Source organism: Perognathus longimembris, chromosome 28 (assembly GCF_023159225.1).
Source record: "Perognathus longimembris pacificus isolate PPM17 chromosome 28, ASM2315922v1, whole genome shotgun sequence".
Classification (NCBI taxonomy): Eukaryota; Metazoa; Chordata; class Mammalia; order Rodentia; family Heteromyidae; genus Perognathus; species Perognathus longimembris.
Window position 1 is genome coordinate 17167104 of NC_063188.1, and position 16314 is coordinate 17183417.

Genomic DNA, 16314 nt, shown 5'->3' on the forward strand with positions numbered 1-16314 from the left:
GCCTCTCCTATTGATGATGTTGATGATTGAGTCCGGTCTATTCCTTTTCTGTTCTCCATTTTCCTAACATTCTGGAGTCTTTTGATTTGTTCAGTGATTTCTCTACCCTCATCTCAGTATTTGAGAAAGTGAACTGGTCCTAGAGTGGGAGAGAGCGTCTGAGGCCACTGAGGCTTTGAACTCCGGGTGTGCTTTGGCCAACACTGAGCCTTACTTGCTACCTAACTCAGCCTCTAGCCCCTCATTCAGCCCCACCTTTAGCCCGGGGCATTTATGGCACTCTGCAGTTGGACTCTCTGGCTGTTTCTTCTCTTTGTAGCTGAGGACCGACGAGCCTTTAATGCACTCTAGGCTAAGGTTAGTCTCCTCAGCAGCCCTGGCACAACTCATTCCTGTCCCGACAGCCTACTGATAAAGATAATTAAAAAAGAAATCCTGCCTTCCCCAACCTCGCAAGCTTGGTGAAGCACTGTGAATATGCAGGTTTTACACTGGCACTCAGGGCCCCAGGCACTGAAGGCCTAGGGCAGGCACAAGCCTTCATCCACATCCCCTGCTTGCCCGGGGCTCTGGGCTGGGCCAACGGGTGCCTGTAGCAGGCACTGAAGGCCTAGGGCAGGCACAAGCCTTCATCCACACCCCCTGCTTGCCAGGGGCTCTGGGCTGGGCTGTGGGTGCCTGTAGTGACGAAAAGAGCAGGTAGGGCCCTGGGCAGGCTGTCTGGGCTGGGCGGGGCGCTAGCTGGGTGAGGCCCAGATTCCCCAGGCTGATAAGGCAGCTTGTAAACACCCAGCAAGGGGAGGGGGCAGAGGGCAAGCCACCAGATGGCAGGAGAGGGGGGAAACCGGAGCCCAGGCTTAGCTGCAGGAAGTGGGGCTTGATGTGGAAACATCCTGTCCAGCAGGGGCTAGAGCAGTGGCCACTAGATGATTGCTCCCAACTCAGTAGAGACAAGCTCAGCACAAGGTGGGGCTGGCTGCCTGGGCACTCGGCCAAGTACCAGGTTCCCGACATCTCAAAAGGACGTGATCAATGGGGCTCTGTTATAGGTTGTTCTACCACCTAGCACTGCCAGGGGAAATCAGACCCAAACTACCCCCATGGAGAAACTCACATGAACAATTGCCTGAGAGAATTTGATTGTTACAGGAAATTTGTCGTCATCACTGTCAGTGAGGAGTATCAGTTGGAATCCAGAATTGTGTCAATTGTGTCAAAGGTAGCCAGCAGGCCTCAGAAAAGTGCCACATGGCTGAAGGGCTGTTTTCCTCTGTCTAGCAGCACCTTCTAGTTAGAACCTCAGAGGGTCAGAGCCAGTGGAGCCTTTAGCACAGGATTGAGAGACTGGTCCACTGCAGTTTACAGATGGGAAAACTGGGGTCCAGAGAGTCAGGGATGGAGCCACCAGAATGATGGACATGAAATTCTAGCCCCCAGTCTGGAGGGTTTCCACTGCCTTCCCTGATGTGGGAGGTCCAGCCCCCAGCCCTCATGCATAGGCCTGGACCTGCCCTGCACACTGGCTGACCCTGCACTTAACCATGTTGAGGGTGACAGGGGGCCTTGCTGAAGAAAAGAGCCTTAGAGTCATAAATCACAAGCCATCAGATTGCATATTGTTAGGAAAATGGAGGAGAATGGAAAAGGAATAGGCCAGACTCTATCCTCAACAGGCCAGGACTGTTTATTGAGGAACAGCGAGGGGCACAGACCTTCCCTTGGGGTTTGGAAGTTGTGGGGGGGGGGTGAATTTGGGACCAGGCTTACCAGGCTTATTAGGGTTGTGAGCAAGAGGCAGAGGTTCTTGAAAGCGCCACTAGGTCTAGGAAGTTGGTGGCTTTTCCTTGGGCCCACAATAGATTGTTTACAGCTGGGCTTAGGTGAGTTGTCCTGCCTGCATATCAAAGCTTGTTCACATATACCTGAGGCTTTGCCATGTCTGCCTGGGACAATAGGGTGGGGAAGATAGGGTGAGGGTCAATCCTTCATATTCCTTCTTTGAATACATAGAAAGAATGGGCCTAGAGGGAGAAGCCAGTCCTTCACATATGACCTTGGGTAGGCCCCTTGCTGGGCCTTAGGTTTTGTTTTTGTAATAAAAATAACAGTGATAGTAGACATAGTTCACGTATAAAATTCATCTACTAAAATTGTACCTCAGTGTTTTTTAGTATAGTCACGGAATTGTAAACCATTACCACAATCTATTTCAGTATATTTTACCACCCCCCCCAAAGAAACCTCATACCCTTTAGCAGTCATTCCCCACTTCTTCCCAGCCACTTGAGCTTCACTTTTGAAGTAGTACTTGCTGTATATATTTGGGGGGGGAGGGGAGAGGAGCTCTAGCAAAATTGTTTGGACAGATGGACTAACTCAGCTTACTGGAAACTTAGTTACAGAGACCTCACAACAGAGGAATAGAGTGGGCCCTGTGAACAAGCCTGTGGCTATGGTCTGGCATATATGAAATGTTCAGGGCTAGTTTTCCATAAATATTTGAATAAATGTGAACCAACACCCCATGATAAGAAGCCACACTTCCATTATATGTAAGCTGTGAACAACTGTGTATTTATGGGGCAAGGACCATGTCATAGCTACCCCAGATCTAGAGCCCCAAACTGTCCAACTGGACCCTGAGGTGCAGGAGTATCAGCCTTCGCATCTCCTCCCCAAGTCTCCTACTCCATAATGGCCATCCTCCACAGCTGCCTACAGAAGCTCAAATTGACACCATTTTTAAAAATACAGACCTGGTCTAGGAAGCTAAGATTTGCTTATTAGAGCTAGCTCTGGTTGAGTTGGTAACCTGGGCCTGAGAAGCTTCTGTTGAACTCATAAAGGACTTTGAGTCTTCACTCAGAGTCACTAGGATTCAAAGAAGGGAAAGCAGGGTATTTGAGATCAAGGTCAAATAAACCTAGGTTTGAGATCTCCCTCTACCCCTTGTTTGCTTGTTGAGACAGGATTTCTCAATGGAGCCCAGGCTGGCCTTGAACTCAGTCTTCATGGCTCAGACTACTAAATGTTGGGATTATATGCATGTACCACTATGCCTAGGTCTGCTACCCTTCTCAACTTGGACACGTTGCTTGATCTCTTTTGAGTTTCCTTCCTGCTGTTTTTAAGATGGGACTGTTAAAACAGGACTATTACCAAAATAAATGTCACTGAACACCAGATCCAAAGAGAGTAGTAGTTGGAAATAAACCTAGCTTAAAACCTCCAGCTCGGCCACTCACTAGCCACTTTGTAAGAATGAAAGAAGATCATGTCCAGAGTGTGCCTGGCACTGCACCAATCCCACAGCCCGTGCCCCAGAGCTGTAAATCCCTGCCACCTTCCCTGTGCTCCACCTCGTCACCCTGTAATTTTTACTGTTTGGCCCCCATCCCCAGAAGCATGGGAAGGCAACTTGAAGTGCTATCAGAGGGCACAGGAGAAACTCTTGCTCACATTTAAACAAGCACCCACACCCCTCTGCCCCTCCTCCAGCAGGCCATGGTTGAGGCTATAGGGCCACACCCACAGTCCTGAGCCCAGTATTCTCTGGTGCCAGCCCCACAAGTGCTCGCCCTGAGCTGGCACTGACCTCAAGTGCTTCTACCCCCTCCTCCCAGGCTCACTGTGCTTTCTAAACACGTGCCACCAGCTTTGAGTTGGCTGTAACCAAAGCCTGGTTTGCACTGCAGATGTAGGGAGGGGCTGGCAGGAGCCCAGGTGCACATCCAGATGTTGTCTCTGAGGCTTCCTTGGCGTCTCCCATACCAGCTGTGAAGCAGTGTATATTCCAACTTGCAGGGGTGGAGAAGCAGGCCCTTCCCTGAGGAGCAATGGGGCCCCACTTTGGGGGAGGTGGGTGGTTCTTAGTCCTGAGGAACTTAGCAAGAGGGAAAAGAAGGACCCTGCTCTCTTGACAGGATGCCTGGCTGGGCAGGGCTCTTGGTCAGAGGTGCAAAAAAAAATGACCTCTCAGAGCTGACATGGTATTTTTTTTTTGAGACAAGGTCTTATGAATAGTTCAGGCTGCTCTTGTACTTGCTACACATCCCAGGTTGGCCTGGAACTCTCCAGCCTTCTGCCTCTACCTGCTGTGTTGTGACTACAAGCATGCAGGTCATTGTTTTTATTAGCATCCATCAATATTATGAGAGTTTTTGGTGATCATTGCATAGATATGTACAGTGCACTTTGAACAGGGTTACCTCCTCTATTATGTCTATTTTTTGTTTTACATAGTTTTTTTTTTTACTTTATATTCACAAAGCCATTAAAAGAATATGAGTACATGTCCCTAAACCCCCTTTTGTCATCACTGGGCTTGAACTGATGAGCTTTTTCACTCAAGGCTAGCACTTTGACCCACAGCGCCACTTCCGGTTTCCTGATGGTTAATTGGAGATAAGAGTCTCAGACTTTCCTTCCCAGGCTGGCTTTGAACCTTGATCCTCAGATCTCAGCCTCCTGAGTAGCTAGGATTACAGGTGTGAGCCACTGGCAACTGGCTCATATTATCTATTACATAGACAATTGCACTGACTTCCTTATTTTTCTTTTTAATTTTTATTGTCAAGGTACAGAGGGGGTTACAGTTTCATAGGTAAGACAGTGAGTACATTTCTTGTCAAACTTGTTACCTCCTCCCTCATTTGTTTTTTTTGAATATTCTTATTAACTTTTAAGTAGTTGTACAAGAGTTTCCTTCAACAAAGCACCTTATTAATACAATGTGTTGTGATCAATGTCACCCCTTTCAACATTCTTACCTACCCCTCACAGCCTCTCACTTCCCTCACTTTTCTTCATTTTTCTCTACTATATTTTTTGATGGCCTGTCTAGAATTGTCTTTCCTAGGAGTTCCCTGGGCTTCTTTCACTGCTACTTGAACTTCATAGGGGCAGGCCTAAAGTGATTGTTTTTATCCACTTCTAAGTCCTCATCTTAGGCACCAAGACTTCTAGACCCTTATGCAGTTTTGGCCTGGATGATGGGCAGAAATCCAAGACCTTGGGCTCCTACTGCTGTTCTGACCCAGAGCCTTGGAAAGGCCTTACCCAGTGGTCACAGGATCACAGGATATCTTATATGCACTCAGCCCTACAGCTAGGAGCCCCACCTGCACAGACACCCAGAAGTATTTATGTGTAAGTCATCACACCAAATCAGCAGCCACTTCAGAATAGGAGGAGTTCTTTGCTCCCTCCCCCAGAAATGGCTAGAACCTTCTACCCACAGGTGTTATAATACTTTTCTCTTCATTGTTACCTCTGTCCACTGGTGTTAGGGATGATTGCCTTCAGGGGAAAATTCTGAAGTAATATTGAATTAACACCTCACCCTTAGCTTATTGTTCTCAAGGCCTCCTTCTCCTTTTTGTGCCTGAACTGGGGCTTGAACTTCAAGGCCTTACACTTTCATTTGGCTATTTCACTTAAGGCTGGTGTCCCGTCATTGAAGCCACATCTCCAGGCCCAGCATTTTTGTTGCTACTTAGCTGGAGGTAAGAGTCTCAGGGACTTTCCTGCCAGGGTTGACTCTAAATAAAACCATCAGATCTCTGCTTTCTGAGTAGCTACTGTTACATGAGCTACTAGGGCCTGGCTCCCAAGGCCCGTTTGCTTCAAGTTGTTCTTTCATCCAAAGCCCCCTCCCACTCCCAAGCTAGTCCCCTACTGGTCCTTGGCCTCGGCATTTACAGTCCAGGTTGTTATCCAGTTCTTCAAGGCCAGGCTCACTCTGCCTATCCCTGAAGGCCATAGCTAAGTCAAGCGTGTATTCATTTTCACCCATCTACTGACTGGGGAGGGTTTGTGGCAACGGCCTCTTCTTCTCACCAGGTAATGGCCTGTCTGTGCAGCTTACTCTCCCCATGAAGCTGCTGGTAGAGCGGCAGCTGCCGTATCCCCTTGTGTAGACAGCTGTCCCTTCAGCTTTCCTGTGAGGGACCCTCCTCTCTGTACTCTCTGACCTGGGGGGGCAGGGCTGGGAGGGCCTGCAGGCTCTGAAGGGGAAACTGCTGAAACCCCTGGGACAGGAAGTGGCTGTGAGGGGCTGCTTCCTCTGGTAGCGCAGGGGTGCGGTGACAGCTGCCTCATCTCCTGTCCCCAGCCAGTCTGTTGTAGGCCCTGGGAGGCTGCAGAGGGGTGAGAGTCCCTTCCCTGTTGCCTTCCTTCAGCAAAGGGGAGGCTTGCAGCCCAGCCACTGGAAGGGAACTGAAGGGAGGGGCGAGCCATGCTGGGTCTGAGGATCTCATCTTCACCGTGTAGGGGAGGCATTAGGAGAGCAGGGCAGACAGGTCAGCAGAAAGGAAGGGAGGGCAGGGCAGGTGAGCGTGGAGCCCTCCCTGGGGCAGCAGAAAAACCACAGCAGGGCTGGGAACCTTCTGTAAGCTCTAATTCAGAGAGCGAATGAGCAGGACTGTATCTGTTCCATTCGAGGTGAGCTGGAAACATAATGCATCGCTAGTTCTAGAAATCATAGAGCTAAAAAGGATCTCCTATCATCCAGCCCATTCCTCTCACTATGTAGATGAGGAAACCAAGACAGACAAAGCAGAAGTGCCTTTTTCAAAGGGCACAGCGGGAATGAACCAGGGCCAAAAGTGAAGGCTTTAACCCTGAACTGGGACTCTCTGATGAAAATCTGCTGAGTTGGTATTTAATGTCCCATACCTCCCACAGGCACCTCCACCCCCAGGGCTCTGTGACATTCTTCTTGGAAATGAACTTGATGAATTTATTCACCCTGAAGGGGAGTGAGGCCTTTAGTCCAGGGATCAGCAAAGTTTTCTCTAAAGAACCAGAGAGCAAATATTTCTGGCTTTGGGATGCCTATGAACTCTTTCAAAATTATTTATAAGGCCCAAGTAGTCATAGACATCATGTGAACAAAAGAGCATAGCTGTGTTCCAATGAAACCGTATTAAGGAGCACTGAAATTTGAATTTCACATCATCTTCAGGTGTCATAAAATGTTGTTCTTGTTTTGAGTTTTCCTCAATCATTGTGAAAATGAAAAGTCTTTCTTAGCCCATGGGCTACATACAAAACACAGATCTCCAGGGGGAGGGGAGAATGAGGGAGGAGGTAACAGTACAAGAAATGTATCCAATGCCTAACATATGAAACTGTAACCTCTCTGTACATCAGTTTGACAATAAAATTTTTTTTAAAAACACAACACAGATCTCCCTCAGACTGGACATGTGACCCTTCTTGGAGCTAACTAGCTGAGCTAAGGTGTTCAGGGGATAGGACCAATGGCCAGGTAGGGAGGAGGCAGGCCAAGCTTTCCAATAAAGGTGGCATTTGCTTCAAATCTGAAGGACATATGGGAATTGGACTCTCAGGAGCTGAGGAGAAACATTGTTGGCCTAGGAGGACTGTGTGAACAAAGGTTGGAGGTGGGGAAGCCACTGGGAGACTTAAATGCATTCTGCATATGGGTGGCCTCATTGTTACTTGCCAGCCCCGTATCTTTGGCCACTGTCATTCTTGCTAAAGGAAAGGGTTGGCTTTGTTGAGGATGCTGGGAGACAATGAGGAAAGGAGGAAGAAGGGTCACCTGGGAGTCATGGTGACTAGCTAAGTGACTTTGAATAAGTCACTTCCCATCCCTCCAGGACTTGGTGTCTAAAGTTGGATAATAAGACTTGGTGCCTGAAGTGGGGTAGATGTAATGATCTTTCAGGTGCCTTTTAGCTTTGGTCTCTTGTGGTTGTGGCTCCTGGCAAGGGTTCATTAGTGTGGTGGAGAGAAGGGAAAACCCTGGACCAGTTGCTCTTAATGATTTCTGGAGCCCAAGTTGCCCTTTCTCCAGGTTTGGCTGCTTCCTATCTTGCCTTTCTGCCACTCTGTACTGTGTAAGGACTCAGGGCTCTGAGGCATCGGTGTTGTGCCTGGAGTATTGCAGTTTTGTTTTGACTGGCCTGGAGGGGAAGGGACCATTTGGGAAGGGCAGCCAATGCTAAGCACACAGAACTTCACCTCAGCCCCTCCTCCCCAGAAGGCCCAGTTTGGAGCCTCCACATCAGTTTCTAGGACACACTCTGGCAGCAACCTTGACAAAGAGCACTGTACCTTCAATAAAAAGTTATCTGACTTAATATCCTGTTGGTGCCTAGTCACAGATTACCCCAGCTTCTAAAAAACCTCACTAATGAATTTAATTAGTTTCTGGTCAGTGTTTCTGTTCTTTCCCTTCCTGCCTCCCTCTACAGTGGCAGCCAGCAGGTTTTGCTGAGGACCCGAAGTGTGTATGTGCCATTCAGCACATACACTGTTGCCACTGCATTTTGTTATATTCACTCCATATGCAAGTAGCACCTGTCTAGGCACTGCTGCTCTGCAGCCCTAGTCTCAGGCAAGATGGAGGCTTGGAGCCAGGCATGGTGGTACACACCTCTATTCCTATCACTTAGAAAGCAGAGCAGCAGGACAGTGAGTTTGAGGGCAGCCTGGGCTACATAACAAGACCTTGTTTAAAAGGAAAAGCATGGGGGTTTTGCAAAATGTCTCTTTATTTTCCCTTTTGGTCCTTATTAATCTTGGAGTTTTCACAACAATCCACCCTTCCAAGTGCTGAACTTTGTGTCCTGCAGTATTTCTTGCCCCCATCACTCCTTATCGTTTAGCAATCTTCCAGGGGGAACGAGTTATCCACATCTTGGACTCTCTACAGTTACTGTATTACCCAACCATCTATCAGTTTTCTCCTTTGGAGTGGCCCTGGGATCCACCTCCTGAGCTCCAGCTGCTCCAGCTGCTCTGCTTCCATTTCTTGTCTTCTCTACTCCTGGACTTACTCTGTACCTAGACCAAATGGCTTTTCCCCCAAGGAACCGCCTTTTTATCCTCTGCCTTGCTCACAAGTCTGCGATAACTTCCAGATGCTCTTCCTATTAAGTTCAAATCCCACCGTCATGAAAATCCAGATCTTATCCATATATCCAACTCCTTCACTAATCCTTCCCTCTCCTCCATTTTCAAACTAGCTGCTTCTACTATATATATTTTTTTATTTTATTGTTCTGTGAGACAGGGCCTCATTATGTTGCTCGAATTCTTACACTCAAGCAATCCTCCTGCCTCAGCCTCCTGAGTAGTAGGGACCACCAATCAATATGTGCCACTGTGCCTGGCTGTTGCATAATTTTATCATTGTTGGTTTTGTCCCCTCAGACTTCATTTTATTCTTCCATCGCCAGTCCCCTTTCTTCCTCTCCATCCAGGTAATACAAGATTCTGACTACTTAATGAGCAAAATAACCAAGCACAAATCAGGGCAAGGAGTTGAAAAACCTGTTCAAGACTCAACAGGGAGCTTTTGCCCACATTAACTCAGTAAGTAGCCCCAGACCACAAACCCTTGAACTAGGTAAAAATCACCTTGATTTTAAAAAGGAAGAAGTCGCTTGCCTAAGTTCCAAGTCAGAATCAGGTCTTCCCTCTGAAAAGCCCTCACTCTTGGGGTGTGCAGGGCCTTCTCTGGGCTTCAGTAGTTGTCCTGTACTTGACTCTGGCCTGGTTCCTGTTATGTTGCCCCTGCCTTCTCCTCCTCCTCCCTGAAGCACTAGAGATGAGGATGTGGTGGCCCCAGGCACCTCCAGAGGGTGCTCATTAGGTTTTCTCTGGGTGGCTGAGGAAACAAGTTGTCTTTGTCCTGGCCCTCCCTCTCCTCTACCTCTCCCATTGGGCCTTCTATAGTGCTCTTTTTTTGCTGTATAACCACAACCCAAAGGGTTAGGTGAGGTGACACGTTGGGGGAGGCAACAGAATTTGTCACCCTGTAGGGCCCTCAATCTAAGTGAGCTAAGAAGAGAGCCCTTCCACTCTCAGGGTATCAGGGTTGGGGGCAGTGGGTCCACTCGTACATTCTCTTACCCTCTGGGAAGTCACCTGAAGCCCTGGATGAGTGTGTTATTCAGAGTTCTTTCCCACCATCCACTCCTTTCAACCAACCGCCTGGTAGTCAGTACCCTGTGAGCTCAGGTTATTCTCAGCCCTCACCTACTTGAAAGATGACAGAAACCACAGTCTAAACTGATCACAGGGTCATGATAGCTCATGCGGATGTAGCCAGGAGAGTGTTTTCCTCCTGCTCCCCCCACCCCAATGAGTACATAGCCCGAGGGAGAAAGAGGAGCGATCATCTCTTTACCTGGAGCTAGTCATCTCTTTCAGTCCTAAGTGCCCATTGCTGGCCTGGGCATTTGGGGGAGCTATGGTAGGATGACTGAGAAGAGGAGCAGTTGGGTTGTGGTTTGCTCTGGGCTCTCCTACCTTCAGAATTGTGACAAAGCCCTCTGCTGTTATAAGGCAGTGACAGAGGGACAAGAAAGGAAGCTGTAGTTCTTGCAAATATGCACAGAGAAACCTCAACCAACAGAGCTTGCAAAACCTCTATTTTTCCCCTCCCTCTTCCTGATTTCATCTCCAATGGAGGGGGTGGAGGAAAGAAAGGGATAGAAAAGGAGCTGACAAAATAGCTGTGGCTGGGGCCCCTTCATTGGGCACTTGCTCAAGATAGAGGATTCATTCCCTGCCTGATTGGAGACCAGCCCTAACTGGACCATGGTTGTGGGTTTGAGTCTAGTGGATGGCTTAATTCTGCTCTGGTCAGGACTGTAGGCTGGATCCTTGACACTAGCCCTATATCTCTTAAGAACAGGCCACTGGTCTCATAGTACAGCAGGCATGTTCGCTGCTTGATGACTATTAACCAGAGGAGGGACTGTTTTTTAAGTAGAGGGTACAGCTGTCCTGTTCCTGGGGGTAGTTTCCATTTTGTTTGTGGTTGTGGAGGAGGGGTGTTGAGGGAGTGGGAAATGGCATGAAGGAAATTGTCACTTCCTTTCCAGAGAATTCCAGAAAGGTTTCAGGGAGGACGAGGTATTTTAGGAGCGAGTTGGATGAAGAGCTGGAAGAGAATTATGCTGCTGTGGTCTAGCTGACCACCTGGCCCCCATGTTTCCTGGCATGTGTGAAAATGCCACGGGTGTTACCATTCTATGAGGACCACTGACACAGATGAAGGGTGTAGATTTCAACTCCCTCACGGCACCAGAGACTGTGGACATGGAGACTGTGGATGGGGCTTTTACATAGGGGCTGTTTCCTGTAGGGGAGGCCCAGATGGGTGGGCGCTGAAGGCTGTCTTGATGTGTTCCAGTAACAGGAAGGGTCTGAACCTCTGAAGGGGGCCCCGTTGTAATGACGCAGAAGCTGCCCAAACCACTTGTATTTTGCTTTGGCTTTAAAATACAGTGAGACCACAGAGAGCCCAAGGTGTGGAATTGCAGGCAGGGCACCTCTTCTCCAGCCTGCTCACTCCCTCCTGTGGTGTGCTCATGCTCATGCACCTCAGCTTCCCCAGGGCAGGTGTAGATAGCACCAAGGCCCATGGCTGAATGACCCTAGGCATGAACTCTGACTCAAGCCATCTGTGCCTCGTGCAATGGTGGGCAAGGAGGTGAAATTCCCATCAGTTCCTAAGGGTTTCCAGGTATGCTTCCCTGAGCCCTTACTCATCAGGAGGCAGAGTTTGAAGGGCTCTGGACCACTTAGATTGTGTGCCTTTAAAGGGCCCCCTAGAAAGACCCTCAAGAGAGGAGCCCCTAATTGGGCCTCTCCTGCCTCCAGCAAAAGGGCCTTCTGTGGTGGTGGCTTTCTTTGGTTTCAGGTTCCTGGGAGAGGGAAGTTAGTTTGAGGGACTGGTGTGTGTGTGTGGGGGTGAGTGAACATGCAAATGAGCTTCTCTCCACCTCTCACTTTCAAATCCTCAAACTTCTAAAGGGGGAGGGGGAACATTTTCTGGACTGGAAGGTTCCATGGTGGGTTTCTTAGCCTTGGCTAAGAGTGTAGGACAGCTTTTTCCTTCCCCTTCACCCTTTCCCCTCAGCTTCAGGCTCAAGGCAAAATGAAATCACCAAGATCTGTCTCTCAAGACCTCCCAGCCCCAAGCAGGCAGAACCCACATCAAGCAAGACCCCAATTTAGATAAGTCAGACATTCAGGCACATGTAAGCACACCACTTGAGTCATCTCTTTTATTCCAAACCTCTCCTCTCCTCTTTGCCTTCATGGCCAAGGGATCCATCCAACGCTGCAGTTTGTGGCTGCTTTGCCATCCCCCTAGCAGAGTGCAGGGAGGGATCTTTACCCAAGGACCTATGGCCTCATACCTAGTTTAGTGCTGGCTACCTCTTCTTGGGAAGCACACAGCCGCAGCTGCTCTTTGGTAAGTAGAATCCCTGCTTGCCCCAGTCCTCCCTCATCTTCCCCACCACCTCTCAGCCAGTATTACCTCAGGCTCCTCATTTTCACAAAGGCCTCTCAGTCAGCCCACCCTCGCAAGAGGAGGAAGAACCTATGACTGAGCTTGTGGCTCTGCTGGCCAGACCAGGACAGCCCTTTGACACACAGAGGGCTCTCATGCACATGTTTGTCTCCACACTTGGCACACAAGCACACACCCTGTACACACGTAATATCTGCAAGTGTGTTTGTGCACCCAGAGTGAACACAGATAGTGCACCCATGCAAGACGAGGCCTATGTAGGGCCCAGGGTGGAGGCTTGTGCCTGTCATCTCAGCTCCACAGCAGGCTGTAATGGGGTGATTGTGGTCTACACACAGCAAAGAAAATGCACCCCATAGGTCCTGACTGCCAGTACCATCCATTCATTTTTTTTTCTTGGTTCCTTCTTTCTTGCATGCATGTCTGCAACTTGCCAGATACACTGCGATGTGCTAAGAATTCATCAAATATCATGGTTGTCCCTGCTCACAAGGAAACTACAGGCTAACAGGCAGTGAGGAAGAAAGGTGCACAGAAGTTCCCTAGGCATAGAGAACCAGCAATAACCACGGTGTGAAGAGAAACCATGGAGACAGGCAAACCTAGATGGGAGGAGCAAACCGAATGACCTGCGGGCAGGGGGAGTTTCATGTTTAGGCAAAGTGGGATTAGGTGAAAGTGAGCACCTTTCATTTGTTCAATTTGAGAAGCTTCCTGAGGCATACTGACAGGCGCTCAACCAGCCCCTCCCCCCTCAGTATGGAGGGCCTTGGGTCACTTATTCAGGGGAGACAGACCTTCCAAGCAGAAATGACCCCAGAGCAATGCCTTCAGGCCACAGGGGACCTGGTCACATTGCTGGGTAGGTGTGAATGGAGCAAGATGGGAGGACCCGGGCCTCCTTTCAGTCCTGCTGAGGTGGACCTAACAGGTCATCCGAAGAGAAACTCAGTGCTTATAAGTTGAGCTAAACTGAGCAAGTTCTCCAGGCTTTTTGTTGGGGTGGATGGAAAAGTATGGGGGTGAGGATGAGAGTGGGGGTGGGGAGAGGGTGGGGCTAGCCCTGTGGGCTAACGGAAAGGAAGTGGGAGAGGCCTGGGTGTCTCCTGTGGGGGAGAGCGGTCATCAGAGAGGTCACTGGGTTCCCCTCCCCCCTTTTTCTCCCCTTTGCCATTCTGTGAAGTTCCTCATTTCTTTCTGGACCAGGAGAAGGTTTGTGCCCCCTTGGCGCTGCCCAGGGCGTATCAAGAAGGTGGGAGTTGCTCAGAGCATGGTGCGTGGAGCCAGTTCTGGGGATCACAGTGGAAGCAGGCAGTGTGCAATTACCCGTGCACCAAAAACAAACCCTACACCCCAAATGAACATAAGGGAGCACAGATGTGGTACCTGCAAGTACAGAAGCTGACTGTGCAGGGCAGAGGAGCAGAACAGGCCGGCAGGAGGGAGTGAAAGTTTTGGGAACAGGCCGCGGCCATGGGTGTGACCAGCTAGAAGAGCCACAAGGGTGTGGACAGTGGAGGAATGGAGGCAGGGGACACAACTGCAGGCCTGGATGCTCTGTGAGCAAGGGAGGGAGGCGTGCTGGAGAGGGGAGATGTGTGTGGGCTGCAGCAGGCCTAGGAGATTTCCTGGAAAAGAGGCCTGAGCTGGCCCTGGAGGAAGGGGAGGTTCCATTGGCCCTTCCCCCAGCCGGGGCTCTCCTCACAAGTTCCCAGGGTGACAGTTCAGCCTTGAAACTGAAAGCAAAGCTGAACCAAGAACACAAACCCACACGCAGCACACAGGCCACCCTCTTTGGTGGCGAGGGGGGCAGGGCGCGCTGAATGAGCACGGAAGGAAGGCATGTAGCCTACCTGTCCTTCGGTCTTCAGGCACAGCCCAATAGGAAAGTCCTCTTGTGGAAAGCAGGATCAGGCCACCCACCATGAGCCTTGACCTTCAAGTCCCCCCCCCCCCCACATGGCGAGACTTTTTTTTTTTTCCTCCGTGGACTCTGACCCTCAGAGCTAAGTGGCCCCCATTGCCGAGCTAAATGAAGCCTAAGATCACCGCCTCTACCTTGGGTCTCCTCAAGGCCTCTCACACCAAACTTCCCACCCCAAGAATTCTTCCCACTCCTCTCCCCTCACCAGGACAGGCTTCTCCCGCCTGTCCCTTTACTGGTGTTCTGCCCTAGCACATCTGAGTCCCTCCGGTTTCATCAGCAGCCCTGACACCAGTGCCTGAGAAAAGTGACTTACTGATGGCCCTCATCTCTTTTCTTCCCAGGTTGTACTTCGGATTGGTCCAGCCCAGCAGGCAGCTTTGAGACTTAAGCTAGGCTACCATCTACTCCAGGTCTCCAAGTTCCCTACTTCTGTGACTGGGGGAGGCTGTTGTCCCAAGGTAAATAAACAGTATCTCTTTATCAGGAATCACTGCAGTGCCTGGGGAAATCTCACCGTCAGCTCTCCTGGAGGACGTCATGGCTATTACCTTGCCTCCCAGTGACCTGGTCTTTGAGTTCGCAAGCAACGGGATGGAGGACATCCACCAGGTAAGGCCCCAATGCAGATAATCAAGTGGACAAAGACAAATAGCCAGCAAGTGAGTCAGCAAGCTGAAATGCTGGCTAGTCAGGAAAATAGCTAACAAGCACCTATTGGGTTTAGGGCACAGGGCCTTGCTTGCCAGTCACTTTGTTTTTATTCAGACAGCCTGTAGTTGTGACATGGTCATTTAGGAAGGCCAGTTTCCCATATGCCTTTACATAGCATATGTAATCACCAAGCTTGCTAAGCAGTAAAAAAGCAGCCAAGTTTTTGTTCAGTGAGCAACAGACTGTCTACACAGTATACTCACCATCATATGGGGTTTGGGCTACTTTCCTTCAGCAAGAAAATGGTTAGGGTACACACCAACAAGAGGGGCACTACCAGCTGGAACTGCAGGGTGGAGTTTAAGCCCTGGCGTCTTCATACTCAAGGTCTAGCCCAGTTGATGGGCTCATCCAGAATTGTCTTGAACTTGAGGATTCAGGGTGGAGGGAGTTGGAAAATAGGACAGTATTCTGGCACTCAGCTCTCCATTGTCCCATTCATACCTGTTGCTGCGCTGGGGCTAAAAGGGCGCATCTTCTATGCATTTAGATGTCCTGATTGGATGGTTTGCTGCACACTCAGGGCTACCTCCCATTCTCCTTTCACAAAATGGACCAAGACAAGCAGGTATGGTAGAAGGAATGGAAGAGGAGGAATTGGGAACCCTGGGTCAGGTTCTTTCCCTATCTGCCTAGCATCTCCTCCATCTTTATCGAGAGAAGATTGGACTGGATTCTTGACATCCCAGCCTAACTCGATTACTCTCTATCCAAAATCCCTATAGTGATTGTCCCATCCTTGGCTCTACCAAAGGCTGCCCTCTAGTGGGCATTGAGTGCATTGTACCTTTCTGTCCCGCTTGTGCTGACGCTAGGTGGTTGAGTTCTTTCTCTACTTCTCTCTCCCTACCCCCTCTTCCCCTCCCTCCCGTCCTCCTTTTATGATGCTAGAGATGGAACCCAGGGCCTTGCACATGCTAGGCAAACACTCTACTGCTGAGTTACTGAGCTACTTGCTCAGCGCTTCAGTGATTCAGTCAAACTTTCTTCTGTGTCTACCCTCATGGAAGGCATCAGATAAAAAGGGAAGAAAAATCAACCTTACCTAAATTCTCACTGTGCTGGCCATTTTTTTTTCATTTGTTCTTAGTTTACTCAGCAACTGTTTCTGTTCTACATAGAGGTTGTTTCTTACCTCCCACTCACCCCTACTTCCTTCCTCAACACAAGCCTCTCTTCTAATCCACAGAGAAACTCAGACTGAGCTAACGCCCCTCTTCTCCATTTACCATAAGATCTCTTCTTTTTACTTTCTTCTCTGGCCTGGAAGAAAGAAGGAAATGTTTAAACCTTCATTTCATCGGTTCTCTCCCACTTCCTTCAAGAACTCACACCACCAACCACCTCCTCTCTTCTTCCTCTCTTGCATCATTCA

General features: G+C 49.5%; 1 protein-coding gene across 6 annotated transcripts in view; it reads left to right on the forward strand.

Annotated features, from left to right (window-relative positions):
• The window catches only part of Elf4 (E74 like ETS transcription factor 4), a 42495-nt gene that overhangs the window by 12907 nt on the left and 13274 nt on the right, over nucleotides 1-16314 (forward strand). For 2 of the 6 annotated variants that reach the window (XM_048336848.1, XM_048336850.1), the window contains exons 2-3: nucleotides 14570-14638; nucleotides 14713-14837. In XM_048336848.1, coding sequence (XP_048192805.1) covers nucleotides 14766-14837 — 72 coding nt within the window. In that variant the 5' untranslated portion in view covers nucleotides 14570-14638; nucleotides 14713-14765. Of the gene's footprint in view, nucleotides 1-4610; nucleotides 5240-13932; nucleotides 14838-15429; nucleotides 15508-16314 lie in introns of those variants that run through there. The other 4 variants (XM_048336851.1, XM_048336847.1, XM_048336852.1 and 1 more) reach the window with 4 other exon arrangements.